At 40.3% G+C, this 25,367-nt stretch overlaps 1 protein-coding gene across 1 annotated transcript in view; it reads left to right on the forward strand.

Annotated features, from left to right (window-relative positions):
• Positions 1-2,078: 2,078 nt before the first annotated feature.
• The window catches only part of LOC140129067 (secreted frizzled-related protein 2-like), a 53,133-nt gene continuing 29,844 nt past the window's right edge, over positions 2,079-25,367 (forward strand). The window contains exons 1-2 of the mRNA XM_072150694.1: positions 2,079-2,294; positions 4,683-4,811. Coding sequence (XP_072006795.1) covers positions 4,774-4,811 — 38 coding nt within the window. The 5' untranslated portion in view covers positions 2,079-2,294; positions 4,683-4,773. The remainder of the gene's footprint in view (positions 2,295-4,682; positions 4,812-25,367) is intronic.

Here is a 25,367-nt window from a genome sequence, read left to right on the forward strand (position 1 = left end):
ATTGACTTGAAATTCCTATTTATAAGGTAACCAATTCTTTCACCAATACAACACAACATTTACAGACTGTTGTAATAAATTATGATATAATCTAAATGGCTTAAAATCTTGATAACCTATGCTGGCAGCGCCCAAGGATCAGCTTTTCTTAGCAGGCTGATAAACAGAGAATTGAATAGAAATCGCCCCCTCAGCTTGCAGTGTCCCACTACATTACTGCATATCAGCTCCAATTCGTTTGAGTGGAAGCCAAGTTGGCCACTAGACACAGACTGGAGCTGTATGCTTTCTGTTTATCAGCTGCTGAAAAATGCTGATGTGTAGGGTGCTGGATGTTAGACCACCACCAATCTGATATTTAGAACTGGCTGGCTTTCATTTTTTTTTAGCTTTATAGTCGAGCTTTATAGTTAATAATTTGGTGCTTTTTCTTAATTTTTCTTTTGTTAGGACATTTGTGCCTTTCTTTTTTGTATGTTTTCCAGATTTTGGTCTTGTTTGATTTATCTTAGGCTACATTCACACTAACGTATGGAGGACGTATATACGGCCGACATACGTCCTCCATAGACGTCAATGGGCGCACGGCGCCGCACCGTGCCGCTCCGTACCCGTAAAAAGATAGGACATGTCCTATCTTTTGCCGTAATACGGCGCCGTGTGCCATTACTTCCTATGGAGAGGGGCGGGGGTGAGCTGCGCTCACCTCCTCCTCCTCTCCCCGTGCACTGCTGTTGCCCGCTACGGTACGGTACGGGCGGGCAACGGCAGTGTGAATATAGCCTTAGAGGATGATCTATCTTGCAAGTGTTTTCTTTTGTCTTTTAATTTTTTTTATAGTTGCACAAAAGTCGCCAAATTTTTCTGTAGTTTGTGTCAAAAGTGTGATTTTTTTTTTTACTGCGATTTGCAAAATTTTTACTCTTTCATACATCCACATCTGGATTCTAAAGATATATCCGGCATTGCTTTTCTAGGCAAGTGGAAAAGTCACAAATATGCAAATGAACAATAAAAGTTGTACATTTAAGAGAAAAAAGCCTAAAAAAGTGACCCACTTTGTGTTCTGTTACCAGTACTTCTAATGAGGGTGAATTGTTTTTGTTATCCTCAAATGACCTTGATGAATCCTCTCAAACAGGAAGCAGAGCAAGTAATATGAATAAATCGAGCACGAGTTACCCCCACTAATGTAACATACTTAAAAGGAACAAAGGAACACGGCAACAGTAACCCCAAATTAATATTTTGTTTTCTGAAGCTTATAACTGGAAAAAAAAAAACATTTGTATTAATTAATCACAATGCATTTTATAAGAAGACTACATTTCCAGCAATATTTGGCCAGATATATCATCAAAATGTATTAAAGAAAATCTATCATTAAAATCAAGTATGATAAATCAGGGACACTTGCTCATAGATCCAGGCATCAGGACTGTGGTAATCTTCTTACATTTGTAATCCATGGTCTTCTTCCTTCTAAAAAGGCCAGAAGTAGCCACACAAGCTGTGTGCTTACTGCTACCAAGATTAGGAAGTGCTGAGGGAGTAAGTGTAGGGTAACAGCCTGTACAGTGAAACACCCTGTGTAGTCACAGCACAGAGGGGCTCTGGTAACACAGAACCCTTCTGGTTTATTAGCAGAGTTTTAGAAGTTGAGTTTAGATGGAAGGAGGCCATGGATAACAAATATAAAAAGATAACCGCAGTCACAGTGCCCCTCCTTTATCATGCTTTCTTTTGATGATAATTTCCTTTAAACAAAATATTAGCATTCTATATATTAGTAACAAGGGGTTGCAGTGTGGATCATTGTCCAGTAGATGGCATCAGAGTACAGAGGAGGAAGAGGAAGTGATTCAGTGTGAGAGGTCAGAGGAGCTTGGGTGTGTGCTCCTGGCCAAAATAAGTCTGCAGGTGAGGTCTTAGGACAGCGTGAAAGGAGAGGAGATCAGCGGTCCCAAAGACGTGTGGGGCTAAAGAAACCCCATTATCTGAAATGTTATTTTCTGCATTATATGGACCTTAATCTTTAAGTAAAGTTAATTCTTCAACTCGTCAACCCTGCAACTTTACATGTTAATTTTGTTTTACAGTTCCCCACAATTGACCAACAGAAAAATAAACCGTGCGGGCTGTCACCTGTAACAGCGGTGCTGTAAAGGTGGGCTGTCTATTCAGCACTCTGGCGATGTCACAGCTCCCTCCCCTATTCAATGTCTCAATTTATTTGTTGAATACAAATGAGCAGCTGCCATATTATTAAGGAACATACAGGGATGGAACCAGTGGTAAGCAGTAATCCTCACTCATCCCTGTCCCTGTACAGTGTAGCAGTGTGTAGTAGTTTTCCTTTTGGTTGTGAATATCTCTAGTAAACGGGAGCAGAGTTACATGTGACACATGTGATGATCTGCTGCTTTGACTACACCATGGGCAATTGATTTATTTATTTTTTTTACACTAGTCACATTTTATTTTTGGGAAGTTACATAGATGATGTACCAACCCTTTAAGAAGGCGATGCAGTTTTAGTGCTCAACACGAATCAAATTGGTATGTGATTTACCCCGGAAATCCATAAAATATAGTCAATTGTTTAGATCTGAGCATTACAAAAGATGAACGAGGAAATATAGATACTGCTATTTACCAAAAAAAGATCTCCACTGATTATTTACTATACTGGAATACTTGGCACTCACCTTCCCTAAAAAGGGGAATTCCAGTTGGTCACTATTTAATGGCAAGAAGGAACTGTTCTGAGGAAAATTTTGAGGAAGAATGTACCAATCTTTATTCTAGATTTATGAAAAAAGGATATGTGAAAAAAGTGCTACATAGAGCATATATAAGTGCAAAGAGTGAGGGTTCCTAGCTCATGCGCTGCTGCAGCTGACTGTAGTTCATGCCATGGCATGGCAGGGAGTAATACACTCCCTGTTTTGTCACTATGCCTTTGTCACCGGCACCGAGCGCCTTGCTTCAGGACCGAAGAGCAGACACCTTTTTGTTTCTGTCCATGAAAGACTATTCTTAAATTTCAATTCCTTAGTGATGTTAACATAATAAAGATAATTTTTAACTTTACTTTACAGTTTTAGCTCCTATTACTCAGTGATAGTCAGTGTAAAATTCCAGGTTGTGGGCAGGGACTCTCTAAGCAGACACATTATGATCCATCTAGTGCTGTGAGCTGAAAATGTGGGGACAGGGTTTATATACGCTTTAATTTACCTTCTGAACATTGTACTAGTATCTGACACATAGAAAGATAGATGAGATAGATTAGAGATGATGAGAGCCATGGGATGCATATTACACATAATGACACTCTCCAGCTTTGCTACATGTCAGCTACACACACTGTTAGATCTGATGGTCCTCCATTCCCCTTCCCCCAAATAAATAATTTATCTTCCTGTAGCTAGTAGCTCACAATGTGATGTGTTGTTTGCTGTCAGGAAATCAGTGTGTGTGTGTTTGAGCTTGTCCAGGAATGCAGTGGAACTACAGTGAGAATGTGTTGTTTTGTTATCCTGAGTATATTTAAGAAACTTGTCTTCGTGGGAATCCCCCCCTAAATCCTGCATTGAGTGGACAAAATGGAGTGCATTATAAACACAAGGAGATTATAAATGTGGGCATAATGAGAGGAGGCATTATAAATGGGAGAAACAGATAGGGTATTACGAATGTGGGGAAAGGGCATTAAAAATGCAGGCAAAAGAGTGCATTAACCCCTTAATGACGTGTGACGCATCTATATGTCACATGTCGGCTGCGGGTGTTCTGAAAAGGCTCTCCATACATGGTAAGTGTTTGCTCCATATATGCTGCACCCACCCAATCACACTTGTTGCTTGAAGCAGTGGATACCAGATGCAGGTTACTGATCACATGCATTTCCATGGAAACATATGTGATCAGGCCAAGGCCCAGCCTTAGACGCTTGCGTTTGTACATGCAACACAATTGCGTGCCTCAGAGAAAAATCAGAGCTGGTCCTATTTGTGTGTCATCCATTTTTGCAGTCCACATAAAAAAATTGACGTTGTGTCATTCATATCTCATCCATATTAGTGGTCGATTTCTACGTAACAACCATCCATTTTCTTATGTGGTCTGCAAAAACAGATGACACAAGGAATACACCTGGGCCTACTTTGCAGTCAAATGGTGGAGACACGTTCCTAAGGGTGATGCCACACGGTAGTGTTTTGATTACGTTTTGTAACTAAATCAAAGCACACTGGGGCGGTCCACGGAAGATCGCATATGCGGTGTCTTGTATTGTGTAAACGCGAGACAGCGGGCGCTGATTGCCAATCGCATGCATTTGCATACAAATGCATATGCGATCATACGTGGGCCGCCAGTGAGCTTTGAATCTGTTACAAAACGGGATCAAAACGCTAATGTGTGGCAGCACCCTAAGGATGCGGTCACACAGACCACTAACGCTGAGTTTAGAAACACAGTGCATGCGATCGCTAACCATAACCCGGTCTCTTACATTAAAACAATTGCCGGATCCTTAAAATCAGCCATTAGAGATGTTTTTTTTGCAGCCATAGGAAAAAAATTGTGTGCAGGAGGCCTAACACTGTAATCAAATGACCCCCTAAGATAATATTGCTTCAGTTTTATACATGTTTATAATGTTTTTATAACCTCAGATTCCGTACCGAAAACTTTGATACAGCAAAGTTGATTGGGCAGACAAATACAGCCAAGAGAAAAGAAGATGGTAAAAAAAAACTACAGAAGATGCAGTTGAGAGAGGTATTCAGTGGTCTACAACACAGGTATTATTCCTTTTGTTTTTAAAATTTGGGTTATTTGTAATTGTTTCCAGAGTGCACTTCTGAAATTAGCCTTATTATTACTTATTGATCAGTAGGTGGCAGCACTTCCCATACATTAACCGGTTAAGGACCGGGCCCTTTCCTGTTTTTTCATGTCCATTTTTCACTCCCCACCTTCAAAAATCTAGAACTTTTTTATTTTTACACGTAAAGAGCTGTGTGACGGCTTGTTTTCTGCGAAACAAATTGCACTTCATAGTGATGGTATTAAATATTCCATGCCGTGTACTCGGAAGTGGGAAAAAAATTCCAAATGCAGTGAAAATGGTGAAAAAAACGCATTTGCGCCATTTTCTTGTGGGCTTGGATATTACGTCTTTCACTGAGCGCCCCAAATGACATGTCTACTTTATTCTTTGGGTCGGTACGATTAAGGGCATACCAAATTTGTATAGGTTTTATAATGTTTTCATACATTTACAAAAATTAAAACCTCCTGTACAAAAATAAATTTTTGGATTTTGCCAAATTCTGGCGCTAATAACTTTTTTATACTTTGGTGTACGGAGCTGTGGGTGGTGTAATTTTTTTGCGAAATTTGATAATATTTTAAATGATATCATATTTAGGACTGTACGACCTTTTATTTATGTCAGTTCTAGGGAAAGGAGGGGGGGGGGGTGATTTGAAATTTTAGGTTTTTTTATTATAATTTTTTTTTTTAATTTTTTTTAATTTTTATTTTTACTATTTTTCAGACTCCCTAGGGTACTTTAACCCTAGGTTGTCTGATTGATCCTATCATATACTGCCATACTACAGTATAGCAGTATATGGGGATTTTCCTCCTCATTCATTACAATGTGCTATCAGCACATTGTAATGAAGGGGTTAAAACGAAATAGCCTCGGGTCTTCGGAAGACCCGAGGCTACCATGGAGATGGATCGCCGCCCCCCGATGACGTCACGGGGAGCGGCGATCCCAGGTAAGGTGATCCCAGGTATCTTTTTGAGGCTGCCGGCAGCGCGACCCAACCGCCGCCGTGAATACACGGCGGGCAGTCATGAAGTGGTTAAAGGCCCAGTTACACTGAAAGTTTTTCTAATGCTACTAATTGATTTTCCCTATGAAGCTACACCTGTAGTCTGATTTGCATTTAGTCTTGGAACTGCAGTTGTCACTACATAAAGTCTTCGTCAATTAGCGACTACATAGTCTCTATTAGTTAAATAAAATTGGCATGAGATAATTGTAAATGAACAATTCGAGAACAGTTTCAGGGCGCATTCACACGATGCGTTCAGCTTCAGCCTTGACTACATGCTAAGGTTACATTGCGTTTCCACTGCATCTGCATCTGCAATGCAATGTGACCTTAGCATGTAATCAAGGCTGAAGCCAGTGGAATGCGTCCAAAACGCAACACTTGACGCGACGCAACGCATTGTTTAAATGAGCCCTCAGGATGCGGTCACACGTTGCAGTTAAAACTGCATCGCAATCAGTTTTGAGGTGGTTTTAGGCCGGCGGCACATGTGGCGTTTTGAACCTGTTTTTGGGCCTTTTTTAAGCAGTCTTAAAAAACGCATCTGTTTCTGACCAGTTTTAACAATTATCTTAATTAAAACCGGTCAAAAACTGATGCTTTTTCAAAAAATGCATGCAGTTTTTTAAAAGAATGGGTTTTTTAAATGGAGTGCTTAAAAATGGCCCAAAAACAGGTTGAAAACGCCACATGTGCAGTCGGCCTTAGGTGCAGTTTTTCTTAATTTAACAGGTGAATGGCATTTGTAGGACAAGTTTCACCTTCAATATAAGGCCGTGGTCACACGTACAGCTAAGTGTCCGTCATAACGCGACGCTAGCGCACAGGGGGAGGTCCTCGGCCCGAAAGCACATGCGTTTCCAAGGAAACACATGCGATTGTTAAGGGCCGTTCGGGCCGAGGACCTCCCCCTGTGCGCTAGCGTCGCGTTATGACGGACACCTAGCTGTATGTGTGACCGCGGCCTAAAATTTCCCTGTTCAGTTCATGTCTTTCACCTGTTAATTTAACAAAACTGCACATAACACCACCTCAAAAGTGATTGCGATGCAGTTGTAATTGCAACGTGTGACTGCACACACACGTTGCGTTTTGACCTGCGTTTTCATTGCGTTTGAAACGCATATACAACAGCTGAGGAGGGGTGATTTGCCTAATTACATCACTGTTAACATTTCCATTTACAAAACGCATTGTAAACGCAATGTTAACACATGCGTAACGCACGCAACGTGTGAACGCGCCCTCAGGGTGTGGTCACAAGTCAGGTTTAATGCATGCGTTTAAAACGCACTGCAACAGTGGAAGAGAGATTTGCCTAATAAAACAGCTGTTGAAACTTGCATTTTCAAAGCACAAATGTTAATGCTTCTGTTAATGTGTGTGTTAACATTATGTTAACAAACATGTGTGTTAACATGCTGTTTACATCTGCGTTTACAATGTGTTAACAGTTGCGTTTTATAAATGCAAGTGTAAACAGCTGTTTAATTAGGCAAATCACGATGAAGGCCTTAGGGTGAAGACACACATGGCGTTTTTGGGCCGTTTTTGGGCCGTTTTTACTAAGTGCGTTTTCAGATCGTTAAAAACGCATGCGTTAAAAAACGCATCCGTTTTTTAAAAACGCGTGCGGTTTTTGAAAACGCATGCGTTTTTGTCCGTTTTTCCAAAATTGCGCAATGAAAAACGGACAAAAACGTATGCGTTTTCAAAAAACGGATGCGTTTTTAAAAAACGGATGCGTTTTTTAACGCATGCGTTTTTAACGATCTGAAAACGCACTAAGTAAAAACGGCCCAAAAACGGCCCAAAAACGCCATGTGTGTCTTCACCCTTAGGGGTGACCCTATTAGCCATAGCAATAGAAATTGGTTTTTCCAAGCTTTTGTTTTCTAGAATATGTCATCTTTACAACATTGCAAACTCAGTCATGTCCTTCACAAAAGTTGTTTGTCCTCAAAAGACAAATGCAAAGTAACAGGATAATGCAGAGAATCTCCATGGGTAATAGTTTCAACATTACAGCTTCAATTGCTCACCACTTCAGTATTGAATAGGGTAAGGATCTGTCTCGTCATACAGTGTCACATTGTTTAAGCATTTGGACTGAACCTGCAGTGACCAAACCTCTCATTTGCAGAAAGAATCAAAAGGGTAGATTCACCTTTGCTGAGGAGCATGTTGTGTGGACAGAGCAGAAGTGGTCCTCAGTTTAGTGATTAAATCAAGTTTAACTTATTTGGGTCTGATGAGAAACATTGTTTGTTGATAAACTGGGGAAATACTCAATCCAATGTATGTAAAGAAGTCAGTGAAAGTTATTGGAGGAAGTGTCATCGTATGGAGAAGGTTACCTGCAGCAGCAGTTGGACCTCTCATATATCTACATGGCAGAGTGAATGCAAATGTATATCAAAACCTTCTTCAACATGTGGTCCCTTCTTTGCTTTCTTCACTAAATCATCCAGCAATTTTCAAGCAATACAACACCCTTTGTCACACAGTAAAACAGGTAAAGCAGTTCCTTAAAACATAAAACCTTAAAACATAAAAACAATGAAATTGCTAGCCCAGTCCTGATCTACACCCAAGTAAAAACCCATGGAAAACTTGTGGAAAATCTTTAGTGACGAAATTATGGCCAAGAAACCCAGAAGTCAAAGAACAGCGGCAGCACCGTGGCTTAGTGGTTAGCATTACAGCCTTGCAGCACCGGGGACCTGGGTTCCAGTCCCAGGGTTAACATCTGCAAAGAGTTTGTATGTTCTCTCCGTGTTTGCGTGAGTTTCCTCCCACACATTGGATTAGATTGTGAGCTCCATTGGGGACAGGGACACATTTGGCAAGATCTGTGCAGCGCTGCGTAATCTGTGTGTGCTTTATAATAAAGGATTTATTATTTATTAAGAGGCTGGAAGGAGAGTGGACCAAAATCCACCAGAGCAGTGTGAGAGACTAATGATGTCCTGTGACTCCAGATGTGCTGAAGTGATAAATGATGTACTGATAAATCCGGTTACTCCATGCCCCAGTATCCTCTTTAGTAAATTTGCATATTAGGGCAATTAAAAATTATAAAAGAAACAGATTGCCCCAAAAAGGGCAATCCCAATATAGATTAGATGAACTTGCCATAGGATCAATAATAATAGTCTGGTTACGATCTTAGGGTACATGCACACAAACGTGTGCCTGCCCGGATAGGGCTGCTCACCTCTCCCCTCTCTGTAGAGCAGTGCAGTGCCAGCGCTATAACACGGTGAAATATAGGACATGTCCTATATTTCTCTGTGCACAGTCACAATTTGCAAAGCTATGGTTACACAGCTCTCCAGCACTAAAGATGGTAGAAGATAGAAAGTTACCATCGAATACCCTGTGAATGACTTTATCGATTACTGGTCCTTGCATATTTACATTCATAATGATAGAAGTGCACAATTATGTGAAGTCAGAATTTGAATCAAAGACTGAGGTCATTGCTGAATAAATCCTGAATAAACAATCTGTAGCAAAACTTGTTAAGCAGAAATCATTTGATCCAATTTTCAGCATAGATAAAACTGGCAACTGTCATATTAGCATTTTGTGGGAGAAATAGATAAACAAGTAGACTTTGCAGCACTAAGTAGGTCACCTAAAAATAAACCTGCAGCTTAAGACATTTATAGGCAGCTACGGGTGAAAACTAACCACTTCACTTCTGGTTAAAATACAGAACACAATCCAAACCATCTGTTTTTTACACCATTAACATTGAGTCACACGAAAGACGATTGCATATGAATATTACGGCACTCCAAGCATTACGAAGGGTGGAAGGGTGTTTGAATTAGGTTAAAGAACCATCTTAATAGTAACAGGAACATTTAAAAGAATGAATATTTGTATACACTGGTTGGTTGACATTTTCAGCCTTGGGACCTCAAGCTTGAAAAAGGCTCTTTTGGAGCCGAAACGTTGCTGTACCTTGTTGTACTCTACAAACATGGAATAAAAGAACACTTTTTTCACTGAATACTGCATGACTCGGAGAGCTGCCTATTTTCGTATAATACTTACAGACAACCCCTAGTTAAAGACGGACCCCTCTACCCACTGTGACCTCTGGTGAAGCTCTTTGGATGCTTTACTTTACTCCCAGGCTGCAATGATCAGCTGTAAGGTGTCAGTAATGAAGTGTTATTGATAATCCTTGGTCCTAGTTCAGCAAAAAATGTAGAAAATCAAATTGTCATTGGGACAAAAATAATTTGGTCTGGAGCTACAATTATAAAATGTACAGTTCCAACTTGCATACAAATTCCACTTAAGAACAAACCTAAAGAACCTATCTTGTACGTAACCCTGGGACTGTCTGTATATATATTATAGACAAGATTTGGAGCAAAGGAAGACAATAAGAAGGAGGAAGAAGAAAAAGTAAAAACTGTAAGAATCCTTTTGATTGAATTACGGTAGTTTGTAAATGAAAAAACCTTTTCAGAGACCAAGCTTCTTTTGTTGTACTATTCATAAAATGATCTAAAACTCTATGATACATAAGGGACAGACTGGTTTTGTTTTTGCAAATTACAACAAAATTACAACAGGTATTACAACAAGCTTATTAAGTAAGTAAGCTTAACAGCCTTCCGTGCAGAGATATCCGAGATCACATAGAACAAATATATACAAAGAGTTTGACCACAGTTGAAAATATCAAGGAATCGGTTATATCACCCCCCATTTCACCCCCACCAGCTTTAGATCCACAGAATAAAGATATGTCCCCCGATACCAAATATAGGGAATTCAAGAAAAGAATAAAAAGAATTAGAGAAAGAAATGATAAACCCTGGAAGGCACGGCAGAAGCACAGGAAGGCAGGAGGTAACCACTGGGCTTGAACCCCGGATGGCACAGCAGGAGCAGTCGTACGGGAACGGACCACAGGAAATGGACCACATAATACGGATCATGAGACACAGGATACGGACCACAGGATATGGACCACCAGACACGGACCACAGGATATGGACTACAGGACATGGGCCACAGGATATGGACCACCGGACAAGGACCGCCAGACACGGACCACAGGATACAGACCAACAGACACGGACCACAAGACACGGACCACAGGATATGGACCACTGGACACGGACCACAGGATACGGACCGCCAGACACGGACCACAGGATACAGACCAACGGACACAGACCACAGGATATGGACCACAGGATATGGAGCACAGGACACGGACCACAGGACCACTTCAGTGAGAAGACTTGAAGTGGGAAGGGGGCAGCCGGGTCATATAGGAAACCCGGAAGTAACCAGCGCCAAAGGGAAGGACGCTGGCCCTTTAAGTTCAGAGAAGTGAGCGTGCGAGCACCCTAGCAGCGGGAGCGTGTGGCCTGGAGGCAGGAGGCGCACGGCCTGCACGCCGGGACCCGGAGCACAGCCAGGAGCCAGGAGAGGTAAGTGCGGGCAGGGGAACGGGAGCAGGCAGCCAGCGTAGCACGGGTGCACCCGCGATCCGCGACATGGATTGCGGGAGCACCCGTGACAGTACCCCCCCCCCTTTAGGGCCCGCCTTCTCTTCTTCTTCAGCCTCTTCTTGTGCCTTCTCCAATTCATCTTGGTGATTGGATACCTGAGGAGGAAAGCAGAAACAGGACAAACCTCGATGAGGTGCTTGGACCTGGCAGGGAACAAGCTGAGGATACCCTGGAAACATCTGGAGAGTCCTTTGGCCAACAGATGGACAACTTGTAATGACTCTTCAACAAGCAGTACGGCCGAAGGCTGGAAGGAGGGCTGGAGCAGCGCTGAGAAGCTGCGGAGGCAGGGATGGCTCTTCACAAGCCGGAACATCACTGGGAAGCTGTGGTGGCTGGAATGACTCTTGGGGAGCCAGGCAGCGCTGGGAGGCAGCGGAGGTAGGAGCGGCTCTTGGACAGCCGGAGACTCAGGAATAGCTTCTGAAAAAGCCGAAGACTCTGGGGTGGCTTCTGGGAAAGCCGGAGGCTTTGGAGCTCCTTCTGGGAAAGCCGAAGGCTGGAGCGGCTCTTGGCACACTGGAGACTGGTGGGCTCTTGGCATACCGGAGATTGAAGCGGCTCTTGGCACATTGGAGAGTAAAGGGGCTCTTCGCACACTGGAGCGGCGCGGCGCTTGGCACACCAGAGACTGGAGCGGCTCTTGGCATACCGGAGACTGGGTGACTCTTGGCACACCGGAGATGGGAGGCTTTCACTTCAGTGGGAAGACTTGAAGATCCGGCAGGGAGTGAAGGGGGCCGCTGGGTTATATAGGAAACCCGGAAGTAACCAGCGCCAATGGGAAAGACGCTGGCCCTTTAAGTTCAGAGAAGTGAGCGTGCATGCGCCCTAGCAGTGGGAGCGCACGGCCTGGAGGCAGGAAGCGTGCAGCCTGCATGCTGGGACGCGGAGCACAGCCAGGAGAGGTAAGTGCGGGCAGGGGAACAGGCGCACCCGCGATCCGCGACATGGATTGCGGGAGCTCCCATGACAGGGGAAAAAAGAGAGAAATACACAGAAAATCCTCCACACAACAAAATAGAATACAGCCAATAAAAATTTTTAATCTTTCATCTCATCTCCTGAACCCTCATGAAATTAGCCTTTTACAAAAAGGACTATCCATTTGTCCGGACAATACACCGACTGCATTTAATTTATTTTTAGATTTACACCAACTAACCAGAAAGCTTACTACCAAAAGTAAAAAAAAATAATGCTTAAATCTAATAACAATAAACCTGTTTCCATTATAAAAGACGCAGATTCTGATATTGGGCATTATATACATCAAGAAGTCCATCCCCCCTCAAGCTTTTACTCATTGGAAAATCCGGGACATTATATTAAAACCTTTCACAATATTGTAGCGAATGAGTAATATAAACAACAAACCAATTAATCACCCTAAAAATAAAAAAGAAAATAACTCCATCAAAACAAAAAAATCTAAAAAAATTTGAATTATCTGCCCTTAAAAGCCTGGAAAAAAAATGTAAATATCATAATTAGAGCCGTGGATAGAGGCAGAGAGACAGTTATACAGGATTGGAATGATTATGAAAAAGAAGCCAATAGAATTCTGTCTGATATGATTAAATTAGGATACACCAAAGGAATTTATTTCCATCATCCAACCTAACAAACCATATTTTTACCATCTCCCCAAAATACATAAACACCCCTTAGAACCCCCTGGACGTCCCATTGTCTCTAACCTGAATAGCCTTACAAGTAACCTATCACACTTTATAGACTTATATTTGCAATCATATGTAGTTAATCTACCAAGCGACCTCATTAAAAAATTGCACAGTATACAGTAGAAACATCATTATTGGCTTGTCACTATGGATGTTACAGCATTATAGAGCAACATTGACCATTTGATAGGAGTGGCTAGTAGACTCAATCACCATAGGTTCAATATCAGTCATGGAAACACAGTCTTGCCAGGCATATGGAATTAAAACATAAGGATAATATCAAGTATAATATCATACCGATAGATAATGTAGGGGAAGAAGTACCCAACAGATTCGAGATCTTAAAAAGAAAAGACATTTTCTTGATGTACAAGTTAAGGACACTGAAACCACAAGGTTTGAATGAAGTTACGGAAACAATATTGATATAAATATTGTTAGATCTGTACAACCTTTAAACAAGCCTTTACTAAAAAAAAAACCTAAAGTACCAGTTAAAACAGTCAAAACAACACTATCATCGCACTGTAATGTCAACTTTAACGTAGCTTATTTATGCCACATAGAAAACTTAAGGTTTGCCCCCATTATCAGAGTCCAGCAACTAATATATTTCTACAGTCATGTTCCACATGTTTTTTATATGTCTAAAAAAAACTTTGATTATTAGAAACCATACCATTTAGACACATACTCACCATAATGAATATAGTCCGATAAACCCGTAATCCTGGATTTCACCCTCATGAGCTTCCGTAGTTGAAGTCCGACAACAGAACACGGCAACCATCGGCTTCTCCCCATCAAGCCATCCATCTGTAGATATAATCATTATTTTATCCTGAATTACTATTTATCTTAATGTTTTATTATACTGTATGAAATTAGAATTGACAAATGTATTATATTATATATGCACCATGTTATATGTTTTAAACGTCAATCGATATTTTCTGCTATCGATTCACTAACCTGCTTGGTCGTTGGTTACCGGCTACCACTCGCGCCAAAACTTCATTATAAATTTCAGGTACGTTGAGTCATTGCAATACAACTGATAAAGGATCAGTTCCGCATTGTGTTTTTACTGGTTTTATGGATAAATAAACCTGTTTGGAACGTATCACGCCGGGCTTCCTTCTTGAACCCACAGGATTCAAGAAGATTTTACAGTGTTTTTACAAAAGGAAAAGTACAGCATCTCCTTGATCCCTGTTGTAATTTGGGATATTTCTGATTTATTCAGCCAGAGTTCCATAACCAAACAGAAGGGGTAAAGGGACAACCATGCTGTTTCCTTTTGGTAGTTTTCAAAGGTTTAAATGTAGTCCTTTCCACTATACTGATGCAGTAGGGCAGGTATAAAGTGGCTGAGAAAAGACTGAGAATGGAGCAAGAGAACCGATTACAGTGTATGTCTTATGAATCCCCAATGTACTGTGAATGCAAAGAGGTTCTGTTTTATTTCTCTATTATTTGTTGTAGATTTAGGATACTGTATGTTTCATCTCTTGAGTGTCAGCCTTGTATAAAGCTTTCCTTTATTTCCATTTGAAACTTGATGGAAACTTGACTTTAAAAGTCAATCATTTGTAAATTCATTTTTATTCTTATATAACAATTGAGCCCTATCTCCTGTGGCATACTCCTAAAGATTTGGCTTTTTGATTAATGTGATTGGATATATTTTTTGTGCTTTACACCTTTGAGGAAATATTTAAAATGTTAGAAATCATATATAATATTTCCCACTTTTGACCACCAGAGGGAGCTTCATCTTTGTGCTGTGTGAATGCCAACTGGACACAATGCATAGAAGAGTAGGGACGGGAGATGACCCCATCTTCTAGTCTAGATTGTATCAAAAAAGTACCATTTACAGACTTCTGTTTTCAAACTTTGTTCTTCCACCATATAATTTTGGTTGTATACAGAACAAAGTAAAACATCAGAAATAAGAAAGATTAGTCACACAGAATTAAACCAGAGTAAATTCTGCACATTTTATTACCAAATACATTCTTCCAGTCCCTATACCAGTGATGGCCAACCTTTTAGAGCCTGAGTGCCAAACTTCAACCAAAAGCCAGCGTAGCAATTTAAGCAATAATGAATTTCTCCTTGTTCTCTGACAACTTTCAATCTTTCAGCCTCCTATGGACACCAACGCAGTTTAAAGGAGGAGGTCAAATTTGTCTATCATTGTAGGAAGATTCTGCAGGAAGATTCATTTGAGTCCTGTCTGGTGAACTTCATGCTGGGGTGATAACCTGGGTGCCCACAGAAAGGGCTCTGAGGACCTCCCCTGGCACCCGTGAAGTTGAAGTAATTCTGTAGGAAGGATTTGCTTAGATTTTTCTTCCTGCAGTGATTGTTCCTCGTTGTTCCTCTTTGTCAGATTAGAGAGTTTGTGGGATACCATCCTTTTGGGGTTGGGGTTTTTCCTCTAAGTCAGGGGTCCCCAAACTACGGCCCACGGGCCGTCAGCCGCAAGAAGAAAGAAGACGTGGGAGCCAGAGGTGAGTGTAGGATTTTAAAATTTTTTTTTAAACAGCAGTAAAAACAATGTGCCGGTGGGGGGCCCCTAATATATGAAACAATTCATTATGGTAGCATCATATAAAATAACTAATGGTGGGGGAACATATAAAATAACTAATGGTGTGGGGGGGGGGGTATATAAAATAACTAATGGTGGGGGGGACATATAAAATAACTAATGGTGGGGGGGACATATAAAATAACTAATGGTGGAGGGGACATATAAAATAACTAATGGTGGTGGGGACATATAAAATAACTAATGGTGGGGGGGTATATAAAATAACTAATGGTGGGGCTGTATATAAAATAACTAATGGTGGGGGGCATATAAAATAACTAATGGTGCGGGGGGGAGACATATAAAATAACTAATGGTGGGGGGTATATAAAATAACTAATGGTGGGGCTGTATATAAAATAACTAATGGTGGGGGCATATAAAATAACTAATGGTGCGGGGGGGGCATATAAAATAACTAATGTTGGGGGGCATGTAAAATAACTAATGGTGAGGGGCATATAAAATAACTAATGGTGATCATGGCTCTTCTTCATCTGTGAAGGGGAGACATTTTATCAACTTTCTGCAGGATAATTTTATGGTATAGCTTGTAGAAGATCCCACAAGAGGTGACGCATTGTTGGACCTTTCTAACAATGTGGAAATTGTCCAAAATGTCACTGTCTGGGAAACAGCGATCATAACATAATTATTTTCCTCTTAAACTGTAAAAAGCTAAAACATGTGGGAAAATCAAAAACATTGAATTTTAAGAAGGCTAATTTCCCGAAATTCAGAGCTGCACTGCAGGATATAAACTGGGACCAGATACTGTCATATGGTGATACTAATGTTAAATGGATGACATTCAAATTTATACTTACTAAGTTCTGTAAGAAGGAAATAAAATCAGCCAAATTACCAAATGATAGACAAATATAGCAAAACAAATCCTAATAAAATTTTTTAAGTATATCAATGCGAAAAAAAAACAGGTCGGAGCAGGTTGGACCCCTATATTCTGACAATGGGGCTTTTGTTACTAGAGACCAAGATAGGGCGGAGATACTAAATGGGTTTTTAAGCTCAGTTTATAGAATAGAAGAAAAAACTTCTGACGTCGGTGGTGCCAGTGCAGGTGATGCATCCTGTGATATACTACTAGACTGGATGAATGTAGACATGATCCAATATGAGCTCAACAAAATAAATGTTTACAAGGCTGCTGGACCAGATGGGTTATAGCTCTGTTATTGCTGTGCCCCTGTCTAAAATCTTTAGAGGATCCCTAATGGCTGGTATGGTGCCAAGTGACTGGCGCAAGGCGAATGTGGTGCCAATATATAAAAAAGGCTCTAGAACTTCGCCAGGCAATTACAAGCCTGTAAGCTTAACTGCAAAATTAGGAAAAGGACCTGGGTGTAATAGTGAATCATAGATTAAATAACAGCATGTAATGTCAAACAGCTGACTCTAAAGCCAGAAAGCTCTTGTCATGTATCAAAAGTGGTATGGACTCTCGGGATAGGGATATAATATTACCACTGTACAAGGCATTGGTTCGGCCTCACCTGGAATATGCTGTCCAGTTCTGGGCACTGGTCCATAAAAAGGATGCCCTAGAGCTGGAGAGGGTACAACAAAGAGCCACAAAAATGAAAAGGGGTATGGAGGAAATATTAAAACAACTAGATTTATTTAGTCTGGAAACTACGAGGGGACATGATTAATTTATACAGGCGGTCCCCTACTTAAGGACACCCGACTTACAGACAACCCATAGTTACAGACAGACCCCTCTGCCCACTGTGACCTCTGGTGAAGCTCTCTGGATGCTTTACTATAGTCCCAAGCTGCAATAATCAGCTGTAAGATGTCTGTAATGAAGCTTTATTGATAATTCTTGGTCCAATTACACCAAAAATTTTGAAACTCCAATTGTCACTGGGGCAAAAGAAAAAAAATTGTCTAGAACTTCCATTATAAAATATACAGTTTCGACTTACATACAAATTCAACTTAAGAACAAACCTCCAGACCCTATCTTGTATGTAACCCGGGGACTGCCTGTATAAATATATGAATGGTCCATACAAAAAATATGGTGGAAAGTTGTTCCAGGTTGAATCAAATCAAAAGACGAGGGGACACTGTCTTCTTCTGGAGAAAACAGGGTTTAATCATGAGAGGCAACAGGGCATTTTTACTGTGGCAACTGTCAATCTGTGGAATAGCCCGCCTCAGGCGCTGGTCACAGCAGGGACAGCAGAAATCTTCAAGTTTGTGTGGCCAGTTCATTGATGCCCAAAACGGTTGAGTGTGAGGGATTTATTCTGGCCCACACTATTTTGCAGCCCCTAGTATACAGTTTATATGTAGCCTGGGATAGAGTATATCTTCAGTACGGACTATATCCAGGGTTAATGTGGCCTAGGTTAGATTAGACTCAACAGTTTAAATTAGCATAGGCCATTCCATACCTCTAAATCCAAATTATACCCCCATCCAGGGTCTGGACACAAATAGAGCTGAATAACCGGATGGTGCAGGGAGCTCTCTGCATCATCATTGTTCCCCTGCTGAGGCTGTAATGATGGCAGCGGCGAAGTGATGATATCATCATCTGCTGGCATCACAGCTACAGAGCAAGGTGAGTATGTGGTGCTTATTTTTTTTTATTCATTTGAAACAAAGAAAATGGAAGGCACAATATGAGAGTAGGCCACAAATAGGGGTACAAAAGGGGGCCTACAATATGGGGGCTATGAGAAGGGCCTGCAATATGGGGGATATGTATGGGGCCTGAAATTCAGGGCTGCACTGCAGGATATAAACTAGGATCAGATACTGTCACATTCTCAAACAATATGCTCCTCAGCAAAGGTCTAGGCTTTTGATTCTTTCTGCTAATGAGGGGTTTGGTCACTGCAGAGCAGACTTTCAGTCCAAATGGTCTTAAACGTTGTCACACTGTATGTCACAGATTCAGCTTCAGTGATGTACCAATGTCCTCTCTTACATTCATCTTTCAAGGGCGACCAACCTTTTTTGGGGACTTAAATAAGTTTGTGATAGTGTACAGATGCAATATTCTAGAATTCAGGCTTGGAATGACCAACTTTCTGGCTATGGCTGATAAGGTCACCGAAAGCCTTCATCTGGACAACCTGTTTCTGGGGGGGTTCAGTCACTTTGGAATGCCACACCATTTTTGCAAAATCAATGCACTGATAACTTGCCACATATCTGGATGTGTTCCCTTATTTTGATGGAAACTTGAAGACACAACAAAAACTCCAAAATAACTCATAATGATCTTCCTATGTGACAGTAAAATTACTACTTGACAAAACGACCTCTCACACCAAGTTCTATACAGTATCCATTCTATATAGTAACAGAGGATGGTAAGTTCAGCACTGAAGTTATGCTTATCATTTTTCAGAACTCCCCCTCACTGTCATTGACATCATGTACAAGACTTCAGGAGAGCTAGTTAGTTACTCTCCACCCCAGTAACTTAATACAGTAATATGTAAAGTTGATTTCCTAAGTGATGCCACCAATGGACGGTGTTAAGTTTTACCAGGGATCACTTTAGTATTATAAGAAAATGCCCTATGGGTATATTCCGTTACAGGATATTTTTAACTAAAAGGTCCATGAATGTCTTATTTATTTCGGAGGGCTTACAAAACTAAAAGTGTTTTCATCAAAATAACTAGCATTAAGAGAAAGGTGCTGATTTTCAGTTGCTGATGACAGGGCACATCCAAACAGACTATTACTTTCTGCAATTACTAATAATAGCTTTTAGACATTTTTACTAATTAAAAGTACTGTCCCAATTATTTTAGTAATTTACATAATTTATTAATTGAACATTGTTATTTTAAACTCTTTAATTAGTGTAAATGTGGTTCCACTCCCACTGTGTCCAGCTGCTTGCCATTTTCAGAACAAATGGTAAAGGAACATAAAATAATAGGGGGTTCCTTAGAGAGCAAATCAAACACATCTACCAAAAACACTCTATCTGTCCACCTCCTGGAATTTTATCTGTACTTTCTCTATAGTGTCGCTTTGCACACTCAAAGCTGTGTGCCACTCGCAATATATTGATCTCTGCTCCAATCAAACAATTACACAAAAAGAAATTCACATAGACACATGAATGGAGGACATTTATCAAGGCTTCTATGCCAGAAAACTCGCTTAGAAGGCCTGAAATAATCACAAGGCCCTCTGGCTGGCATTGGAGTGGGCTTCAAACATTCGATTGGCTTTAGCTGCTTGTGAAGGCCAATTGCTGTGTACTGGAGGTCATAGCCTCTTGATGAATCCGGCAACGTTGGATGGGCAGGGCTTCTATCATATGACGGTGCATGATAAATGTCCCCTATGGTCTCTAGGCTTTTCTAATTTTATTAATGAACTACAGAGTATTGATACAGCTTAAGCTGGAGGAGCTCTCTTCTATGCCACAGCTTATTTCTTTTGAGTTTTCCAACCGTTTCAATTATTATTCTCTCTTTTTTTGTGTGACCTTTCTCCCAAAAGACACAATTTGTCTCTGCTTCTTTATTCACCTACCCTCATCTCCCCTCACATAGGTACTTTCTTCTTAAAGGGGTTCTCCAGTGACAACAAGTTAGTCCCTATCCTGTAGACAGGGACTAACTTGCTGTTCAGTGCGGTTCATATTAATGGAACCCCCTCCGATCACAAGAATGGAATGGTGAACATAGGAATGTATCACGCATGTGTTGGATGCTCCATTCATTGTCAATGGTGCTGACACCATGTGTGGTGTTTGGCTACCTCTGTCAGTGCCATAGAGATAAAACTAGAGCAATAGAGCCAGTGCTTGTGTGGATGTTCAACAAGGGTACATCACTGAGATCCCCACTGTTCAGCAAGTTAGCACCTATCCTGTGCGTAGAGGTTAACTTTTCTGTCACTGGAGAACCCCTTTAAGGGATGTATCTAGTAAGTTACAAACATCGCATGTGACATATCTGTCACTTAAGCAACATCCTTACAAAAGACAGTTATTTTTAGAATTTTTGCTTTCTTCCCATTAGAGTTCCCTAATAGTGATATCAAACTGCTACCCCTAATAATGATGCTTTCAGGTGGCCATAAATACTGCAAAGCATAAATATCCATGCTTTTATATATATATATATATATATATATATATATATATAAGACAGAAGAGGGCATGTGGGAGGTTTGTTACTTTTTGATGATGAGGACTGGCTGGGAAAAAGAAACGTGACAGAGCGGACTAGGGTTATCACAGATATGACTTATGTGAATTAGGTTCATTTATCTGAAATACATGGTGTGAAAAAGAAGGCGCCAATCCTTTTGGCAGCAGTGCCAGTGTTATATACAGATAGAGAAGTGAGCATTGCCCAAAACATATATAAATATATGTCTTATTTGGCGTTATTTTACAGATTTTGACATTCATATCTGCACCAATTTATTTGTGCCTTGTGCTGTATATGAATGGGCCAATAAGCCCATTTATATACAGCACAAGGCACAAATAAATTGGTGCAGATATGAATGGATATTTCAAAATATGTAAAATAGCGCCTGATTAGACATATCTTTATATATGTTTTGTTAAAGACAGTAATACAAAGGCGATAAATTGGGTGAACCAGATGACACTCTCCTAATGGACAAATGTTTTCTCTGTGAGAGTGCTTGGTTTACAATCCTTGATCCTGGTGGTAGATGTCCTTTAAGAGGTACATTCTCCAGGGTAGCATGGGTTAGAATTAGAGATGAGTGGGATTGCTTTTTAACACCTTGCCGACCGAGGACAAACTATATCGTCCTCGCGCGGCAAGGGGTGTATGGAGAGAGCTCACGAGCTGAGCTCTCTCCATACACAGCGGGTAACGGCTGTATAATACAGCCAACACCCGCATGTCACTGCCGCGGTCGGTGCTGGCACCGATCGCGGCAGTTAACTTACAGTTAAATGGCGGCCGCCATCTTGGATTCCCGATCGCCGCCCCCTGGAACGTCATCGGAGGGCGGCGATCGGTTGCTATGGCAGCCTAGAGTCTCATTGAGACTCGTGGGCTTGCCAGGTGCAATGATTTCTAATAGCCACCAGAGGGCTATTAAAAATCATTGCAAAATAGCTATATACTGCAATACAGTAGTATTGCAGTATATAGTATTAGCAATCGGACCCTGCAGGGTTAAATTACCCTGAAGGATCTAAAATAATGGTAAAAAAAAATTAAAAATTGTGAAAAAAAATATGAAAAAATAGTAAAAAAAAGTAAAAGTTTAAATCACCCCCCTTTCCCTAGAACTGATATAAATATAAATAAACAGTAAAAATCCTAAACACATTAGGCATCATTGCGTCCCAAAATGTCCGATCTATCAAAATATATTAGCGATTTTTCCCAGCGTTTAACCCCGTAACAGAAATTGGCGCCCAAAGATGAAAATGCCACCTTTTTGACATTTTGAAAAATATAAAAAATTTGATAAAAAGTGATCAAAAGCCCTTACAGTCCTAAAAATGAAAGCGTTAAAATTGTAATCAAAAGTAGCAAAAAATTACACCACCCACAGCTCCGTACAATGAAGTATGAAAAAGTTATTAGTGCCAGAACATGGCAAAATGAAGAATTTTTTTTTTGTACAGAAGGTTTTCATTTTTTAAATGTATGAAAACATTATAAAACCTATACAAATTTGGTATCCTCGTGATCGTGCCGAACCAAAGAATAAAATAGACATGTGATTTGGGGCGCTCAGTGAAAGCTGTAAAATCCAAGCCTACAAGAAAACTGCGCAAATGCGTTTTTTAATCATTTTCACTGCATTCTGAATTTTTTTCCCGCTTCCCAGTATACGGCATGGAATAATAAATACCACTATGAAGTTCAATTTGTTACGCAGAAAATAAGCCCAAACAGAGCTCTTTACATGGAAATATAAAAAAGTTACAGATTTTTGAAGGTGGGGAGTGAAAAATGAAAAAAATTAAAAAGGGCCATGTCCCTAAGGGGTTAAATTCCTGTCTGAACTTTAGCTCATCTCTAATTATAATAAGATATTCTAGCATCTTATGTGGGATAAATGTTTTGCAGACATCACAAGTACTGAATAACCTGATTGTCACTTGGCCACAGAATCTTATAGTAAAGCGAATCTGTCTATCAAGACTTTGTTTTACAATTTTGATGAGATATTGCATTATTAATTGAAGACAGAAAGTAGCCCTGTGTTCAGGGAAAGTATATATTTTTTTTATTTTTTAGAGTCTTTTTTTTCCAAATGAAGACAATCAGATTATTCCCAGCCAGGTAGGAAAGGGAGGGGTACCGTCTCTGATGGCTGCTGATACTTGGTGGACAGTAGTGCAGACAGTGTTTGCTCAGTCATTTGTCTCTCAGTGACTGATATGTTAAGATATGGTTTCTAAGTAAAATTTGCCATACTGAAAGCCTCAAACAGACTGCTTGCTTGTGCTAACATGCAAATATTCAGTATCACTTTCAATCTTTGTTTGAAATTATATGTTCCATTTTGTCAATATGTTGCAACGACAAATAGTACTGCACTGCAATCATCCTTTTTTTCAATAATATCTATTTGGTTTTAAGCATATTTAGCCAATTAGTTGAGAAATGTCATGTACTTTATTAATACAGTAGTAACTTCCCTACAAACATGCAGAATGTATAAAGGTACAGATATTTTTATATCGCTTGTGGCACTATTGTTTAGTACCTTGTTTCCTTCTGTAAACTCTGTGAAGCATCTACTGAAAAAATAAGCAGGCTAGTAAATATCTATCTAGTCAGTTTGCACAAGGCAATATTATGTTATGAAACTGAATGATTGGTTATTATTGTTTTGAATTCAGGTGATACATTTCTTGGGGCAATTTCAAAAATTTCTATAAAAATATGCCAACAATGTATTCAACTTCATGTCTAGTTATATGATGTATATAACAGTTTTATTGGACGACACAGCAACTATTATTCTAGTACTTGCTTGCATATTTAATGTTTTTAATTTAAAAAAAATCTACCATCAGAATCAAACATGATATACAAGGAGCACTTAATCATAGATCTGGGCACTGTGGTTGTGGTATTATTCTTATATTTGTTATCCATGACCTCCTTCCTTCTAAATAAACTTTTTAAATAATGCTTATACCTGAGGGGCTCTGGTGGGTGTTTCCAGAGCCCCTCAGTGCTGCAGCTTCACAGGCTGTTTACAGCAGAACATGTCTTCCCTTCCCCCTGCTCTCTTCCTCTGTGATCTAGCAGCAGCAGGAAATCCACTAGTTCCAACAACTAGTGAAAAGACATCACTCTGGGGCTCTGGAAACAACCCCCAGTGCCCCATGGGCCTATTAGTATAATTGTAAAAGTTGATTTTAGAAGGAAGGAGGCCGTGGATAACAAATATAAAAAGATACCACACGGTGCCTGGATCTATTAGTAAGAGATATGAGAAATTTGGCATATTTTAAGACTGTCTAGTCTAATTTTGCACATACTGCTCCAATTCTAGTGCACTTGCATAATGTTTTCCCCTTTGCCATGACGGCATCACCCCAGGGACAGGAAACCTGAGCATAAAATGAGACTCCTTCTCTTCTGCTCTAGTTGGTTTCCTGTCCCTGGATCTGAGTTCGCTGTGATGAAGGCAAAACAGAAAACATTCCCTACCGTGTCGCACAGATCTCTGTGTGTAGGAGAGTGCATTACACCGTAAATATAGTCCTTTGGTTGGAGGCCTGGTGTACATGGACCTGTCTCCTGGATAAGATGCCCTCCATGCTCGCTGACATTCGTGCTTGAGTCGGCAGTTCAGTAGCTCCCTGCAGTAAGACATGTCAGGAGCTTGCGGTGGAACTGACATCAGTATATACCATACCCTTCACGAAAAATTAAGCATCTTTGCTATTTACCAGACGGAGTTCAGGGGTTTTAGTCCTCCCGCGGAAGTGATAACCATAAAGGCATTAGCTTTAATATTATTTTTTGAAATAATAAACGTTATTTGGTGGTACTCTCCATACCAGATGTGGCAGGCTATTGAAACTAGAGACGACTATATTGATTAGATTAGATTGAATGATGCTATGTTTCCAGCCAGTATGGCATGAGGAAAGCTTGACCTACCTGAAACACCCAGAATCCTGAATGGCAGAGATATTCATTTTTTCTTTGCATTGTATTGTTCTAATAGGTGATGTTTCTATGCAATTATAGAAAATATGCCTAAAAGGCGACTCGTTAAAAATGGCAAAAGAATGCTGAATATGTGGCCATATGTTGCCCTCCAACTATGAAAAAACTTCTTGTGGTAGTTGTATCAGAAAAAAATGTGACCGAGAAGTCGTTTTTTTTAATTGAATCATTAAGAAATGTGGTTACGGAAGAGGTTCAAAAAGCAAAAGCTATTTCTGTCCCTAAACCATTTATGTAGATGTCGGATTAGCCTGGTACCTCAACTGCAGTATATATTAGCAAGAGATCAGGGTCAGAGGGTGCGGCTCCCATTGGTGGTCCATCAGCTTTTCTGCATCAGATACCAAGCATGCTGGGCAACCTTTGTTTGGTATTGATGGCACCGATCACCTTCTCAAATTAGTCAGAATGACTTTGGATATTAAAAATTAAAAAGAATCAAAGACTGTTCAGGATGTAAAGGTCTGAAGAAA

The sequence above is a fragment of the Engystomops pustulosus genome, chromosome 4 (genome assembly GCF_040894005.1).
Source record: "Engystomops pustulosus chromosome 4, aEngPut4.maternal, whole genome shotgun sequence".
NCBI lineage: Eukaryota > Metazoa > Chordata > Amphibia > Anura > Leptodactylidae > Engystomops > Engystomops pustulosus.